The sequence below is a fragment of the Hipposideros armiger genome, unplaced genomic scaffold (genome assembly GCF_001890085.2).
Source record: "Hipposideros armiger isolate ML-2016 unplaced genomic scaffold, ASM189008v1 scaffold_567, whole genome shotgun sequence".
NCBI classification, from domain to species: domain Eukaryota; kingdom Metazoa; phylum Chordata; class Mammalia; order Chiroptera; family Hipposideridae; genus Hipposideros; species Hipposideros armiger.
In genome coordinates, this window is record NW_017731917.1 from 410,331 (window position 1) to 426,461 (window position 16,131).

General features: G+C 43.9%; 1 protein-coding gene across 1 annotated transcript in view; it reads right to left on the reverse strand.

Annotated features, from left to right (window-relative positions):
- Positions 1–6,348, reverse strand: part of KIF26B (kinesin family member 26B) — a 166,358-nt gene extending 160,010 nt beyond the window's left edge. The window contains exon 1 of the mRNA XM_019623854.1: positions 6,128–6,348. Coding sequence (XP_019479399.1) covers positions 6,128–6,147 — 20 coding nt within the window. The 5' untranslated portion in view covers positions 6,148–6,348. The remainder of the gene's footprint in view (positions 1–6,127) is intronic.
- Positions 6,349–16,131: the final 9,783 nt, after the last annotated feature.

Genomic DNA, 16,131 nt, shown 5'->3' on the forward strand with positions numbered 1-16,131 from the left:
TTCCGTTCCGACATCCTCTCGCTTGCTCTGGACCCTTGGCCTACTGTTTCTAATTAGCTGTGAAAATGGGACATGATTTTGAATCTTATCTGCTATAACTGATTATTCCTCATCATCACACCATCCGATTTAATGTGACCTATTAGTAATCATTGCCTATTTTGAGAATCTGAAAACTATTTAGTCCTCATGTGACCTGAATATAATTACATGACACCATGCACAGTCATGCCTCTTTGCATAAATACAGACTCGTGCCAACTCCTCTGCCTAAAATGTTCTCCCTTCCCAGCTGCTTTCCGGCTCATCCTTCCAGACCCAGCTCTACTGCATGTGACACCACCTTCCCCACCAACCAAAGGAGAAGGTATTCTTTTTTTCCATATGTTCTGGTAATATTTTGCTAGTAGAGCTACTCTATGGCTTATCACAGAGTATTATAGTGGAATTAATTTGGGTCATCACCATTCCTTTCCTTCATTCACTCTGAATCCCAGAAAACCTTACAAAGTTCCTGTAACATATTAGGTGCTCAATAAATGTTTATGTACCAAGTATCTGCTTCCTGCCCTAATTTTGACCTGCAGACCTATATTTCAAAATCAGGTAGACAGTCAACTGTTGATTTGATTTTCATGAAGCCCCCGGTAGCGTTTTCAACATAATACAACAGAGACAGAAATCTGTACAGATTTTGTCACTGTGGCCAAAAGCTCTATGCTGGCGACTGTTGTTCCTGTCTCCATTTATAGATCCATATTCAACCCAAGTCCACACTGCACAATTTTTGCCTACATTTTGTAACGAACATACCAAGAGAGCAAGCCCCCTGATGGTGGGGTGAGGGCGAAGGCAGTAGCCATGAACAGTCAGAGATCCTTAAGGAGCAATCAGCCGCCCCTCCCTCTCCACCCCCTAGCTTTTAGTCCCCAGTATCCAGGGACAGTCTGGCAACTGGAACTTTGTGTTCAGCTGATGCGAATCTGCAAATGACAGTTTTGGCTGTCAAGGAGGTTATTACCTGAGCGAGGCGCTTACATATTTATGAGCTGACAACTCAGATTTGTGGCTTTGCAGTATTCCTCAATTTCCCTTTAGAGCAGCCAATAGGCATCGAAAGGCCTCGTGGGCTCATTACTTCACCCCACATCTACATCCCCACACCAAGATACAGCAGGTGGCTCATTTGCGGAGACATCCGAGGGTCAAAGGGAAGTGAAAAATGAGCCTACACAACTCTCGGGCTGGACCTGAGGAGGTGACTAATAGACCCACAGTTATTCACTCGAATGCAGTCAGCTGCAGTGGGTCTTTCCCGTATATGTGTAGGATTAATATACACATCCCTGCAGAGCGGTCTATTCACAAAGCACGCTCATGGACATGACCGCATGTCACCCTCTGGGCCATATTGCGGCTCTGCATCAGGACTGGCTATTGGGAATGAATACTTCTGTTAAACACGCTTTTTTTTTTCTTTTTTTTTTCCTACAGAGAACATTTTCTGAAGGAAAGTCAGACCTAATGCCACGGAGAGCCTGGTTCATCATAAACCAGAGTTCAAGCATTGCTATGGAGAGCCGTCACCTCCAGTGACAGGGCTCGTGAAATACAGCAAAGACCCAACTCGGAGGCTGGAACCCAAGCTCAGGTCTGTCAGACTCAGAAGTCCCTGCTGTTTTCTTGATGGTGCTACCTCCACGACAAAGCCGAGGAAGGAGGCAGCGTGTTATTTTCTGTGCCCCAGGACCCCTTCTCTTTCTCTCTCCTCACCTCTGCTCCTAGAAACCCCTTTCCCTGCTCCATCCTCTCGGGCAGAGATCTGCCATCACCCATTCACACCCCTGGCAAAGTAAGGTTACAGACAGATCCTCCCAGGGGCACTGGCTTTCAGTCTTATCTCTCATTTTGGAATGAAAAGTTTTGTTGCTCACAGGGTTTCAATCATCAGAGCCTCTGGCCCAAATAAAGCCTGTCCTGCTTCTGTGACAAAGAATGGACTCATATTGCAAAGACAGCGCACACACACACACACACACACACACACACACACACACTATTGTTTTGTTCTACTAAAACTTATGTCTTAGTATCTAAGAAACCCACTAAAATATTAGTACTAGAAGTACACTCTGTCTCATACAAACTTAAAACAAAAGGTCACTACATAGCACTCTCTACCCATCAAAGCCTTTCATACACACTTTTTCACTTTATCTTTACTCAAGACTGATGATGGAGGCAGGCCAGAGATTCTTCATTCACTCTTCCTTCCTTCCTTCCTTCCTTCCTTCCTTCCTTCCTTCCTTCCTTCCTTCCTTCCTTCCTTCTTTCTTTCTTTCTTTCGCGCATCCATTCAGCTCATGTTGGTTGAGCAGGGTTCTGGTCTTGACACCAAATGCAGAGCTTCAAGACAGAGGGGTCACTGTCAAGGCGATTATAATGCAGTGAGAGAGGCCAATGGGCACACACTGATGTCTGTGTGGGGGACCCTCAAATGGAGAGATGCAGGTGTCACAGAACTGCAGAGAAGGGGCCCTGAGCCAGGCACAGGGGATCAGGGAAGGTTCGCAGAAGAAGAGAAGAAAGGAAGTAGCCGAGAGCAGGAGGGAAGGAGAACACGCTGGGTGGAGGTAGCAGCACAGATCTGGATGGAGTAACCCATTTAGGGAAACAGAAGTATCTGAAGACTGGGTGGTGATTTTCTCCAGGTCATCCGAGTGGTTTCTAACAGACCCAGGAGAGCCAGGTTTGGACTCCTACTCGTCCCATTCTTCCCCAGCAGCCCCACTGTTTAGGACTCGAGTCCTCTGTTGAAAGTGTATGACAGGCTCCCTGATGACCAGAGAACATGAGGAGACCGTTAAGAACAAGGCCATGACCAGGCACTGTGCTAAGCACCGTTTATGATCATTTAATTGTCACAAAATCTAACGAGGTAAGCTTTGCATGCGTTTTATTGATGCAAAGAACTGAAGCTACGTGATTTCCTGGTCAATAGCTCAAATGTGCATAGTAACTATTGGTTCTGCTGCATTTAGATGTTGCCTCATAGCAGTTCTTCCGTGGACTTCCTACAGCAACACAACGAGAGAAGGGTCTGGGACAGATGGCAAGGTTTTCCTCATCAGAAACACTCGCAGAGGCATTTTTCACAGGTCAGCTTTCTCTTCTGAATTCATTGCGACCTGTTTCTCCTCCCCCCCCAACCCCCCACCCCACCCCACCCGGCTGTCTCTCCAGGGGAATAGGTGGGAAAGGGAGGTTAAGGATGTCAACAGCATGGCTCTCCAGTGGACTCCCCGGAAACTCGGGAGTTCCCTGCGGTACACAGAGTTCACGATGAGGAGAGGCTGGGCAGATGTAAAACTGAGGCCGATACGCTCAGACAAAAGGTAAAAACTAAGAAAAGAGAGGATTACCCCAATGGAAGCGCTTTCCTCGGCGTGAAAGATCTGAAGATGACAGCTGGTGTGAGAACCCTTCTTTAGCTCCCAACTTCCAGGCCAGACCCAGTCGCTAAGGAAAATGGATATCCAGAGACAGAACACGCTGTCACAGGAGGCGCTGGTGAGCGAAGTGAGAGACCTGGCCGCCTATCTAGAGCCAAGCTTTTCCGCGGAACATCAGGCCAAAATGAAAGCGCCATTCCATCTGTAAGGTATCGATCAGTCTAAGACTATCTTACCCATCTGGCGTTATCAATTGAGACCTTCGGGGCGTTGAACGGAACTTGGTTGGAAACTCCTCAGAGACAGCCCGCCTCCTTCTCTTTCACTCTTTTCTTTCTCTCACCTTGACTCCAGTATTTCTTTTTTAATTGCTCAGCAGTTTTACTGATGCCAATCAGCTGCCTCTCTCAAAGACTGTTTGCAGGTATCAGCATATCTGGCCCCTTTGCTCAGTCGCCACTAAAAAGCACTCTCCCCCTCCGTGAAAACCCTGCCCTTGGCAGCGCATCTTTGTGCCTTAACGGGACACACATGAGAATCCCGGGGGATTTAAAGCTGTTCACCAGAGGACACTTCAGAGGCACAGAGGGCATGGGTTGGGCCCAGGAGGAAAAGCTGGAGGCGGGTGGGAACCAGGAAGGGAGTTGCTTGCTTTGTTAAGCAGGCAGGAACTGAACTCCAAAGATAATTTCTTATTGGCTTTTTAAATATGTATCTATTTCCGGAGAAATCTCCCTCCTTTACTCAAATCAGTGTGAAAGAATCTCTATCTCCACGAACCCAGGACGGCTGCAAGTGACATTGGCTTCCACAGGGACCAAAACCTAGGATGGGAGCTGGGATTTGAGTCTGAGCATTATTCTGTGTCCAGTCTGACTTTGTTTTTCAGTGATTTTTTTCCCTTTCCTTGCATGTATTGCTCTAGGTTTTTCACTCCCCCATCCCCACCCCCAAACCTCTTCCAGATGCGTGAATCTGACAGAATTCATATAAACAAGAAACCAAAACAAAACAGCGCAAGATCGAAAGCATTTCCCCCTTGTGATACAACCACTTCTTGTGCAGAGAAGCACTCACGTGACACTGCCAACATGTGTTTTCTGTCTCAGATTTCCCTGATAACAAAGGACGTATTTTAAAAGGCGTGGCCCTAGGTATATTTGGCCAGCAGGAATCCTGGCCGAGTTTGGGGATTTAGTTTGGTTTCAGGCTGGCTCCCTCAGGTGCTCGGTGCTCCAGCCCTTGATGATGTTAGATGACAATTGATAAAGTTAGGAACACAGTTAGGGTCAGGTTTGTGCGATATGATCTCATTCCATGGCTCACAGAAGTGATTTAATGTTCAGGAATCAACGGAGTTCATTGGATTCCAAATTTGGCAACCTTGTGTGTTGCATTACAGTGCTTTCTCTGTCCAGAGCTGGGCAGGGCGTGCTAAAGGGAATCTTCAGAAGGGTCTTTCATGGTGTTCCAAGACTCAGAGGGAAGGATGGGGGCTGGGAGACAGGCAGCGGGAGGGGCAGGTGGGAGGGGCAATAGCCCCGCCTGGGGTATGGATGTGAGGGAGAGAGAAAGGCCAGGAACACTCAGAAAAGCTCATGACAGTGCCCTTGTTAGAAAGCCTACTTCCAAATCGAAGCAAGTTTGTTTGTTTTGTTTGATTAGTTTCAGGTGTACAAAACAATGTAATAGACATTTACACCCCTCACAAAGTGAGCCAGACATATTTGTATTAACACTATAGTGCAGACTCTAAAAGAAAAAGTTGCAACTGATCATGAAAAAATATCAGCTATCTATTTTGATGTCCTTACTTAAGTGATTTATAATCTTAAAAGTCTCCTTTAAAATGCTGGTTTTAGTCGAGGGGACTTAAGTTGCTCTTTCTATACAGAATTCACCTCATTCCAAACTTCAAAGAAAACACAAATCATACTCTTTCATTTCAATGTCTAATCTTTTCGATAGCTGTTTCTTTCTCCTGTGATACTTGTTTTTGTTTTCCCTTTCCCTGAATACTGGGGAATTTAAGTACTTAAATCAAGCCCTAACACAGAAACATGGAAACCCCTCTGACTGGCATAGCCGAGCAATGACTAGCTTCCAATTCACCAGCCTCTTACAAGCCTAGGGTGACCAGACATTAGATTCTAGAATGGAAGTGTTCTCTCTCAACAAAAGCTGAAATGGGAGAGAAATATCATCCACATTTAACACTAGAAAAATAACTTCATTTATGTAGCCAAAAAGAACCTTTTCTGAAAGCCACAGGGACCTTCACTTTTATGATCTTGTGCAGAGAACACATTTCAATTCCATCTTTCATGCTAAAATGAGCCAATGTCCAATTTTTTAGCAACTGTGAATAAGTCTGATTATAGCAAAGATTGTCAGTTCATTTATTTCCTGTTTTAGTCTCATCCTCTGGGGGATGTTTGTAGATTCTATGTCAGGAGAATGGGTGTCTCATCTGATATAGCTGTGTGTATTCTGCAAGTCAATTGAACACGCAGAAAGCTCATAAACACTGAACCCTCCTAACTTCTTTGGAGTACTTGATACATTTCATTTTCACTTTTCTCACAAGGAAATTCATTGAAAAAGTTAAAGTTAAAAAAAAAATAGCAACTAAGACAGACCATCTAACTACAGGAACATAGATAACTGTTACTTACACCGCTTTCCAATCCATCATTGACACATCATGGCTAAATAATCAAGTGCAGAATCCATTTCTTCCCATCTGTTAATAAATAGCTTCTCTCAAATGTCTCTTGCAGATCTGGGGCCATCTCAGGAGGAAGTAAGAAAGTGGAAAGGTGAAGGAGAGAAGGCTGGGAAATTCGAAAATCCATGGGGGTCTGGGGATTCTCAGAGCAGAGCCTGCTGAAACATTCCTGTGATTCCAGCTTGTAGCTAAACCAGGATGCTGGCCTCCCTGAGCTCCCAGTCACCTTCCCAGTCCAGCTCAGCCCCGGCTCCAACATTGCATTTCCCTCCAAGAATACCGCATGGATGGAAAGGGAACTCGCGGGATTCTGCCAATCGGCGCCTGCAAGCACGCTTCTCAGAGGAAGCTGTGCCAGTTCTCTCTCTTGTCTGCTATCTCAGAGAGAGGGAGGGAGGGAAAAAAGAGCAGAGGCAGGCAGGGCGGGAGGGGGAGAGAGAGAGGGAGAGAGAGAGGGAGAGAGGAGAGGAGCTTTACTGACAGGGACCAGCGGAGACAGAAACACTTGCTAGAACTCCCATGAACCACAGTAGCTTAGGAATTTTCTGAGCACAGAAGCTGCAATATAGACGATCAAAATCAAGAGTTTAAAATCTTTAATTATACATCCATACACACATTTAGTGCAGACAGAGCTGACAGAACCAAGGTTCTGAATATGTGTGTAACTATGCAAGGAAACGCTTGTAGACAAACATCCAGGCATATGACCCCACAAGAATAATATCTACATGTATATATTCCAGTGAAAATGTCTAGTCTCACAGTTGATATGTCTTAAAACTACTCAAATGCTCTCAGTAATGGAAGTGCATATCAGACAAACAGCGCCCTTTGCCTCTGATTCCATCCTTGATCGTGCCTTCTCCAGCTTTTTTGGGGGGTTCCTGTTTCTTTTTCCCTGCTCCTGGAAAGAAGCTCCCCAAAAGAACAGGGTAGAGAGGCGAGGCAGGGGCTTTCAGTGTGACTGTCAATTTTTCATGCCACGTGCCATTGTGTGTGGTACTGCAGCCCAGGACGTTCCACAGACAGAGCCAAGGAAGACACAGACTATGCCTGACCAGGGTGAAGGGGGTGGGGGGTGGGGGGGGTGGCATGGAGCAGGGAGATGAGACACACAAAAGGGGCTCTGCAGATGGCACAGGAACAGGTGGAGGCATACTAGGAGGAAGAAGTAACAGCCAAAGAGGAGCAGGAGGTAGATGTGAGAGAGGCACAGACAAGACATGCAGGAAGGGGCAGCCATGATGGCAGAAGGCACAAGACCATCTCCGCCCCGTTCCTGAATGCCCTCTACAGCCCTCCCCTCTCTACACAAGAAATCCTCCCGCTGTGATTCTCCAAGTGTGGTCCCAGTCTTCTGCAGTAGAAACACCTGGTGATAGAATGTTACAAGTACAGATCCTTAGGTGCCCCGAAGATTCTGATTAAGCGGGTCGAGACCAGGACCTGTATTTTCACAAGCCCCATAGGTGACCCTGATGCAGGCTGACATCGGTGAAGACTCATTTCTTCTTCAGCATTGAGTGAGTAGATGAATGAAAGAAAAACTGAATAAACCGAGAAGAGAGCCTAATGAAACACCTGTGAGAATCCAACATCCAACGAAACAAACCTGGAAATGAGTGGAGAGAGGTGAATCAGGAGACAGAGAATCGTAGAAACAAAATGAGAGTAAGGAGAAGGGATGACTTGCCACTTTCCAATCATGCCGTGCTTTTTTCACAGCTCTGTGACTACACATGCTGTTGCTTTTGCCTAGAATTTTCTTCTTCCCCAGGCAAACCCTTTCTTAAAACCCAGTCCAAAGTCCCATCCTCTTGGAAACCATTCTAATTCTCCCAGGTGTAAGTAATGGTCCCAATCACATTTTGTTTGTATTTCTTCTTGCAAGTACCTTTATGCACTGCAATTATTTGCCAGTCTCTTTCTTTACTATTAGATGGTGGTGAGCGGTTTTATGTAAACTAGATGATCTCGCAATCATCATTATACATCCCCAAATTCTGGACACAAAGTAGTAAGGACTCAATAAATATGCATTCATTAAATGGCTAAGTATATCATAAGAGTATTTTTTAACGTGCGTGGTTGGTACATAGATGTTTGCTCTATTATTGGTCTTTAAACTGAACATCTTTCAACATTTCATATACTATTTCATATGCATAATACACTTAACAATAAAAAATTTAAATAAGTCATAATGCCTGAGGTTTGGTCTAGAAAATTAGGACTTAGTGGAGAATGAAGAGGGAAAAAAAAAGCTAACCTAGAGGGATGCAAATGGGACAAAAATCAAAAAAATCAAAGAAGGCACCCGAGTGAGGCGAACCCCGTGGGATGTACAATATTGTGGAGGTTGGCTTTTGAAAAACTGATGTGTTTGGGGCTCAGAAGGGTGTCACATTTGCAATCAACAGAGGCAAAGAGATGTCCTAAACAGAGATGCGCTGCATGAAGTGGGAGCAGAGCTTGCACAAACTCTCCTGGAGAAGGACCTCCAAAATTAGCAGAAAACCAAATCTCCCACTATTTGGCTTAAAAGGTTTGGAGGAATTATAAATTAAAAGTTAGGAATCACTCACAGGAATACTTCGATAGGTGGATGGATGGATGGATGGATGGATGGATGGATGGATGGATGGATGGACAGGTGGGCAGATGGCTGGCTGGCTGGCTGGATGGATGGATGGATGGACAGGTGGGCAGATGGATGGATGGGTGGATGGACAGGTGGAGGGATGGATGGATGGGTGGAGGGATGGAGTGCTAAAGAAAGAGGGCCCAGAACAACCCTGGGAGTACCACTATGTAAAGGGCATTCAAAATACTGTTTTATCATTTTGAAAGTGTTGTATTTGGTATCAAGTCCCAGAAGTATAACTGAGAAATCATAGCTCAGAAAAGGGAAATGATTTGCTCTTGGTGATACAGCTAATAACTTCCAGAATGAGATCTAGAATGTAAATCCTTCCACAGATAGTCTGCTGTGTTTGCTACTATACCAGATTAAGCCCCAACAGGTGAAAATGGTCATTAAACTTGGTGAAAGAGATGGAAATGAAAAAAACCCACAGGATTTCATCTTGAAACACAAAGGAGAAGCTATCTTAAGGACGGACCTAACATTGGCTTAGCAAGCATCATGCTCAGTATTCTGCAGTCAGGGTATCCCTAACCTGAAATTTGGGATGTTCTGGCAGATGGCTGAGAAAACTGCCACCACCACCCACCTCTCCACTATCGCTTATAGTCACCAAAACCCCTAGTAGCCCTATGTGGTTGATATGGAGATGTGCCTTCTAGAAATTTCTTCAAGGGAGGTCTTGTTGTCCCAGCTGTGGGCAGTCAGCCTCCAGCTGTGAGCTCTTGTAGGATTTGCCTCAGCTGCAGAAAGCCACTTTACCCAAGGGCACGGCCTTTCCAGTGTGGCCCACATCCAGTGACTGATGAAAGTGGGGGTTCAAGGTCCGAGCCATTAAATCCAGTACAGGGTCACTAGGATGAGCCATTTATGCCCCAGAATTTCCCTGTGTCATTGGCCAAGGCTTTGTCGGGCCTGTTTGGCAGTTTGACATTGTCCTCTGCTCAATCCTGTGTCCTCCTTCTCATTTCTACAGGGGTTAATCTCTAATAAACATCCTGTGTGGCCAACTCCATCACAGTGCTGCCTCCAGAGAACCAACCAGCAGCTCCCCCAGTAAAGCAGTGGGTGTCCTCATGCTCTGAACTTTACTGCCAACAGTCTTCACATACAGAACCCTAGTGATATCAGCGCTTCAAGACAACAAAAATTGATTCTTCCTCCCTCACCAAAATGTTGGGCAACTTCTCTCCAGGTCTCGGTTCTCTTATCTAGAAGAAATGTGCGGCCATGGAGCCCTGGGCTTTCCTGGGTGGTACAAGGAAGTCAGAGTGCCCCCTTCAACCAGAGTAACTCTGCTGTTATCTGTTTTATTATGTATGGAGGATTTCATAAGCTCTCACTTGAAATTAGGGCTTTACAGATAAGTATTTTTTGAAATATACCAGTTCGATGATCCCACGGACACCTCCCATCTGTAACATTCTACGATGCTCTGTCCTCAGAGGACACACACATAAAACGTAGAATAATAACATAGTGCCTTTGGCCATCCACTGATTTGGAAAACCAAATCAACTCACATATAAAGACAAGATCATAATATAGATTGAGTGACAGATGCCTTCAAGGCTACACTCTGGTTTATTGGACAGATAGGGAACGATATAAATGATGAGGGAATTAAGAATAGTTTCCTGGAGGACTTGGACAATTTATTAGCTTATGAGGCTATCAGAAGGATTTAAGATGGTGAAGTAGAAAAAAGGGCTTTCAGTTAGATGAAACTTGGCTGTGGTTTCCAGTTGGAAAGAGGCTGTTTCCTCCTCCCTAGCGCCAAACACAGTGAGTAGTGGGTGTGACGATCTTGGGGGACATAAGAAATTAGGTCCCACTGCAGTAGTCCCAAGAAAGACTAGATTCCTTTTTCCTTATAAGAAAATACTGTTCCAAGTAATAATTAGAAAGAGAAGACGCCCAAGTAGCTAAAGCTCTAGTGATACATTTTATATTAAAATGTATGTGTTCATGCACAAGGAAGAAGGTTTAATAGTTACCAAATAGTTATGAATAATAATAATAATTAAAACCCTCTAAAATAATCATACCTAAATTACCTGTGAATTTCCCTATGGGAATCAAACATAGGAAAACCCTTAATCATTTCAAGACACCAAGATCAAAATGTCATGTGTATTCTGAAAATACAATGCAGAGATGGTTAAGTAGTAATCTGTGTTCCTCGACGTGCTGTGCCACCAAATCTACACATCTTATGAATGTTTATGTTTGGTAATTATTTTCAAGATCCAGGTTATTCAGAAAAGAAAGTTTGACAGAAGGAACACAATAACATGTAATGAGAGTGGTACACAGTGCCTTATGTACGATCCTTTATTTTCAAAACTCCAGTTGTCCACAAATATGGATCCTAAGTCTGCTCATGAGAAAACAGTCCCTCTGTCCCTATTTGCAGCAGTCAGGCATTATGGGAGCCTAGTGTAGCTTAAAAAAAAAAACACAAAACTAAGTTTTATAGTTTAATTCCCTAAGGTTAAATCATTTTGTAGTTTGTCTTTCAGTAGAAAGTAAGAGTTTGTTCACTTAAGATATTTAAATGTCCCAGTTGCTTTTGTAGCCTGCTCTAGTCTTTCGTAGTCCCTGTTTTTCTAGCCTCCTCATGGGTTGGGGACAGCCCTGACCACAGCTCCAATGTTAACTGAAGAAGAAGGAACAGAGCAGAGAGTGAGAAAAGAGAACGTGTACAGGAAGGCAGGGAGAAAGGGGTTAAGAAGAAGTCTTAGAATGGAGGTCTGTGCGCAGAGGCAGGGGAGTGAGCATGGGTCGGGGGGAGTGAGCATGGGTCGGGGTGAGCCACTCGGACAAAACTGAACCCAGGGCCACTTCTCCTTCCACAGCTGAAGCCCTGCCTTCTTGGCCCTGCCCTTACCTGCCCTGCTCAAACAGTATACAGAGAAAGACATGACATCTCTGAAAGCTTGGGAATCAGTATATTATTAAGTGGTCCCTAAGGGTAGAAGAAAATGGCCAAGGCAGGAGCAGGCCCTTGCATGGGGTACATCACACCTGCCACTCAGGGGAGCCTCTGGAAAAATGCCTCTGGCTAACGCCCAGGATGGGCCCATATGGAGTCATGGGTCATCAAATCCCACAGGACAGGTGGGTTGGCCTTGAAGACTATTAGACCCTTACAGGAGAAGACACTGATAGTCAAACCTTCCCAAGGCAAGACAGCCACCCTGCGGCAAAGCCAAGGGTAAAACTCCTAAATTGTAGCTCCAAACCCATTGGTCTGTCCAGGGGTTGAAACATCCCATTACCATCAAGCTTTCTTTCATGGACGATAATCACCCTTCAGATACATGGTGCTGTGATGCTCTTGATCTTCAGCCTCGTGGACTTAAGAGACGGTTTTTATCCCTCTCAAAAGAACTGAGGAATTCTCTCCACAGAATGCATTTGAGAACAGAGATCTTTTGTTGAAAACAGTCAGAACATCAAACATTTTTTTTTAAGTAAAAGGTCAAATATCTCTAATGTTTAGTTAGATCTGTATGGAAAAAAAGAAGCACTTTCAAGAGCGTACATGCTGAATTTGGGAAGAGCCAATATCTTAAAACCTCACTCAATATGTGGTCTATACAGGGTGGTCAGCACTACCAAAAAGGAGGATGAAAATCTTGGCATTTCATATAAATTAGGAGCTTAATCATATACAGCCAAATAGACATGAAATTTATGTGTGAATGAGGTATACTCATGAGAGAAAAATGATACATGAAATCCTAGATGTAAGTTTTGAAAGACAAATTAGGAAAATGCATGTGTGGTTTAAAAAATAGTTTACTGTAAGCTTCTTTTCTAATTAATATAGAGAAGTTTTCAGGGAGATCCCATTCATAACAAGAAAGGATTTGGTACCCACTGATGTCCTGGGTTCTTTAGCCGTTTTACTTTCTCTTTCCTTAACTAGAAGCATTTTCTTCATACGCATATAGTGCCTATAATCATAATATTTTCCTTCCTTCGTTCCTTCCTTCCTTCGTTCCTTCCTTCCTTCGTTCCTTCCTTCCTTCCTTCCCTCATTCATCCAATCAAATATGAATAGAGTACCTAGAATAAGACCAACCTAGTTTTGATCTTCATTGAGCTTGCAGTCTAATGTAAACAAGTCATGGCTTTCCAGAATAACTGTTGCTTCTTCATAAACATAACATTCCCTCACTCCACCTTGTTCTTGAAAACATGGAAGAAACTATATGTTTTATCTGTTATTTTCATTAAACGCTACATCTTGAGTGGGAAGAAATCATGCTATAAGGACCTTTCATATCAGGTCATTATAAAGTACTAGATAAAATGACTTTCTAATCAGAAAAGTAGTATCTCATTATCTTTCCTGGGTCTGGAGCTTGTCTTATCTGAATTGCATGCTACCTTAGTTGGTGTATATGTTGAGTTTGGACAGGCAATGGCCAAGTTCTCAGAGAATTACAGAGATGTACAGCTGGTATCCTACACATGTGCCATAGTTCCCAAAATATCAGGGAAGCACAATGGGTTTGTGATGAAGCCGTCGCCTAGTTCTAAAGACAGAAGTGTAACGTAGCCAAATTTAGCAAAATGCTCAACAACCTCTGTCTGTGTGTGGTTAAAGAAAGAGAATCATTTTGGACTGTTGTATGCTTCTACATATGTGGCTAGTCTTAGCAAACATGCAATTGTTTATAATTCACATCACAAAGTCTAATTTTGATGTGAATGCTAACTACTAACCCAGCAATTATTCTCCATTTAAAAACTGCTCTGTAGGGGTGACCAGTTAGCTCAGTTGGCTAGAGCATGGTGCTGATAACACCAAGGTTGCCGGTTCAATCCCCACATGGGCCACTGTGAGCTGTGCCCTCCCTAAAAGAGTCAACTATGCCATTGTAGCATGAAAGCAATGTGTAACCAATGACCATGGCTGTTCCCCAATAAAGTTTTTTAAAAACTAAAAATAAAAAAATAAAATGTGCACTATAGATAAAAAATGAACCTCCATGATATTATACCTTTGTACACTAAAGCAGGATTATCATCTCTTTTTAGATGTAAGAGAATTTACCCCACTTGCTTTTATAGTCATATCACAACAGGGGACAAAGAACCCCAGTTATCAAATTAATGTATGTTCACATCTCTCAGCACAGCTAAAAACAAACCACGACAGCCAATACCTGAACAGTACTTATCAGTTCTAAGGCCCAAACATCAATTTGTTTAATCCTCATCACATCTCTGGGAAGTATATAACATTATTGTCCTTTCTCTACAGATATGGAAATTATGACACAAAGAAGTTAAAAAGCTTTTTTGAGGACACCTGGTGACTGAGAGGCAAAGCCAAGGTTTAGAGCCATTAGGTCTGGTTTAGAGTCCCCTCTGTCAAACATTAAACTAGTGTCAACGACTGACACTCTCTAAGCTACTGTTTTATCTGTGAAATGGGGACAATGACGGCAAGGACCGCCAGGATGTCTAAGGTAAAGCATCTACAAGTGCTTGCCAGGCACTTCGCAAGTGCTGAATCTCTGTTTTAATTATTAGGCCTTGCCCAATCCCTCCCCAATACTTTGCCTCCATGGGGCTAAGTAGTTCAGTCTTCTACCTTCCTTTCTGGTCTCTGGGGATGTGACATTGCCAACTCCTAGGCTCAATGTAAAGATTCCTCTTTGGTTGTCATTGGACGGAGGTAGCATTTTAGCTCCAGAAAGGAAGGAGCAGAGATGTTGAAGGAAATGAATTTCACCTTTCTCCTCACCCCAACTCTTGTGTAAGATATTAATCAATTAATTCATCGTATTCGGTATTTTGCCATCCTGAAACCCCTTCCCAGCTCTGTGGAATTCCTCCTCTAATTCGGTGCGACTTCCCACGTTGGCCAGGAGCCAGCCTTTGCCCTGGTGACGTCTGAGGGCTTCACAAGCTGCCTTGTCATGGATGTTCTTCCGAGAGAGAGTAAGGAGCTCTAAGTCAGTTTTTGACAAGTTATTGGCAAAAGGGGAAGAAGTTCCTGCCAATTTGCTTCAGGCACCAAGCATGTTAACAGGTATTACACCAGGTGTTATTAATATGTGACTTACAACAAACCCAGTTTTCCGCCTATTGTTTGGGTTATGTAGTGTTACAGGTTTTGTACTTTACAAAGTCATCTATTTTTTCTAATGCAGAGCATGTAGAATGCGTGTTGAAGAACTCAGTCCTCAAACGTGAGATATATTTATTGCAAATGAGTCTCATTTAGGAATCCGGATGTGAGCCACATGAGCAGTGCTATTTTTTTCAAATCAAATAACCACTTTCTAAAGCTGAAGATTGGGACAAATATCGCTCCCAGGGCTCAGCCAGTCAGACTTGCAGGTGTGAGGTCAGCGCCCTGGTGAAATGCGCTGCTTTTTTTGGCTCTCTGAGGTAAGTCAACAACGCCATCCTAAGGAATGTAAGACCTGGAAGGAATGCCTCTGGAACGCTCTGCTCTGGGCCGAGAAAATTGATGTCTGAAACACAAGCGTCCGACAATCTCCCAGTGTTGTTAGCAACAGGCTCCATTCTAACTGATGACAGGCAGTAGTTACCCAGTGTGCATTGGGAAGTAAGGAGTAGGAAGGGAAGAGGCTCAGCAGATTCTTGAAGGAGGGAGGATTCCCCCTTAGCAAAATGACCTCTTCATCCACTCTACACCGTTCACCGTATGTCCACGACTGCTGGAACACTTACTTCACTGGGCATCAGGCCTACCAGCCTGAAGACCAGACACAAAAGCCCAATGAAACAAGGCTTCCATCCAGTTTTCCATCCCTTCAGGCCCAGGCCATCAACTGATGAACCTGAAAGCCATGTGTACTAATACGCTATTTCCAAGAAATGTGTGATTTCTGAAGCAATTCTGCAGCCTTTGCTTTCCTGGGCCCCCTTCCTTTGCTTGTAAGTGGGGATAGAGAAAACCTAGTGGGTGAAAACTTTTCGGGTCACTAAAATTATACGACATACCTAGTTACCTATTTATCTGTGGGTCAGCTATGTGCCCCCAGTGATTTAGTCAGGTTTACCTGTCCTGGAAAAACAAAATCAGATAATAATCTCTACCTTACTTCCCATGGTATATGGCTGGAAAAAGTCAGTATGAAGTAGGGAGAGTCTTTCTAAAGTCACCACGTAGCCTTGGCTACATCACTTAGTCTATCTGGGCAGATTTATTTAACTTTGTCATACTCTAATGATGTTGGGTTAATCTAGATTATGTTTGTAAAATGTCATGACCCTCTCCAGGAAAAGAAACGCAGAACACATGCGCGTGAGCG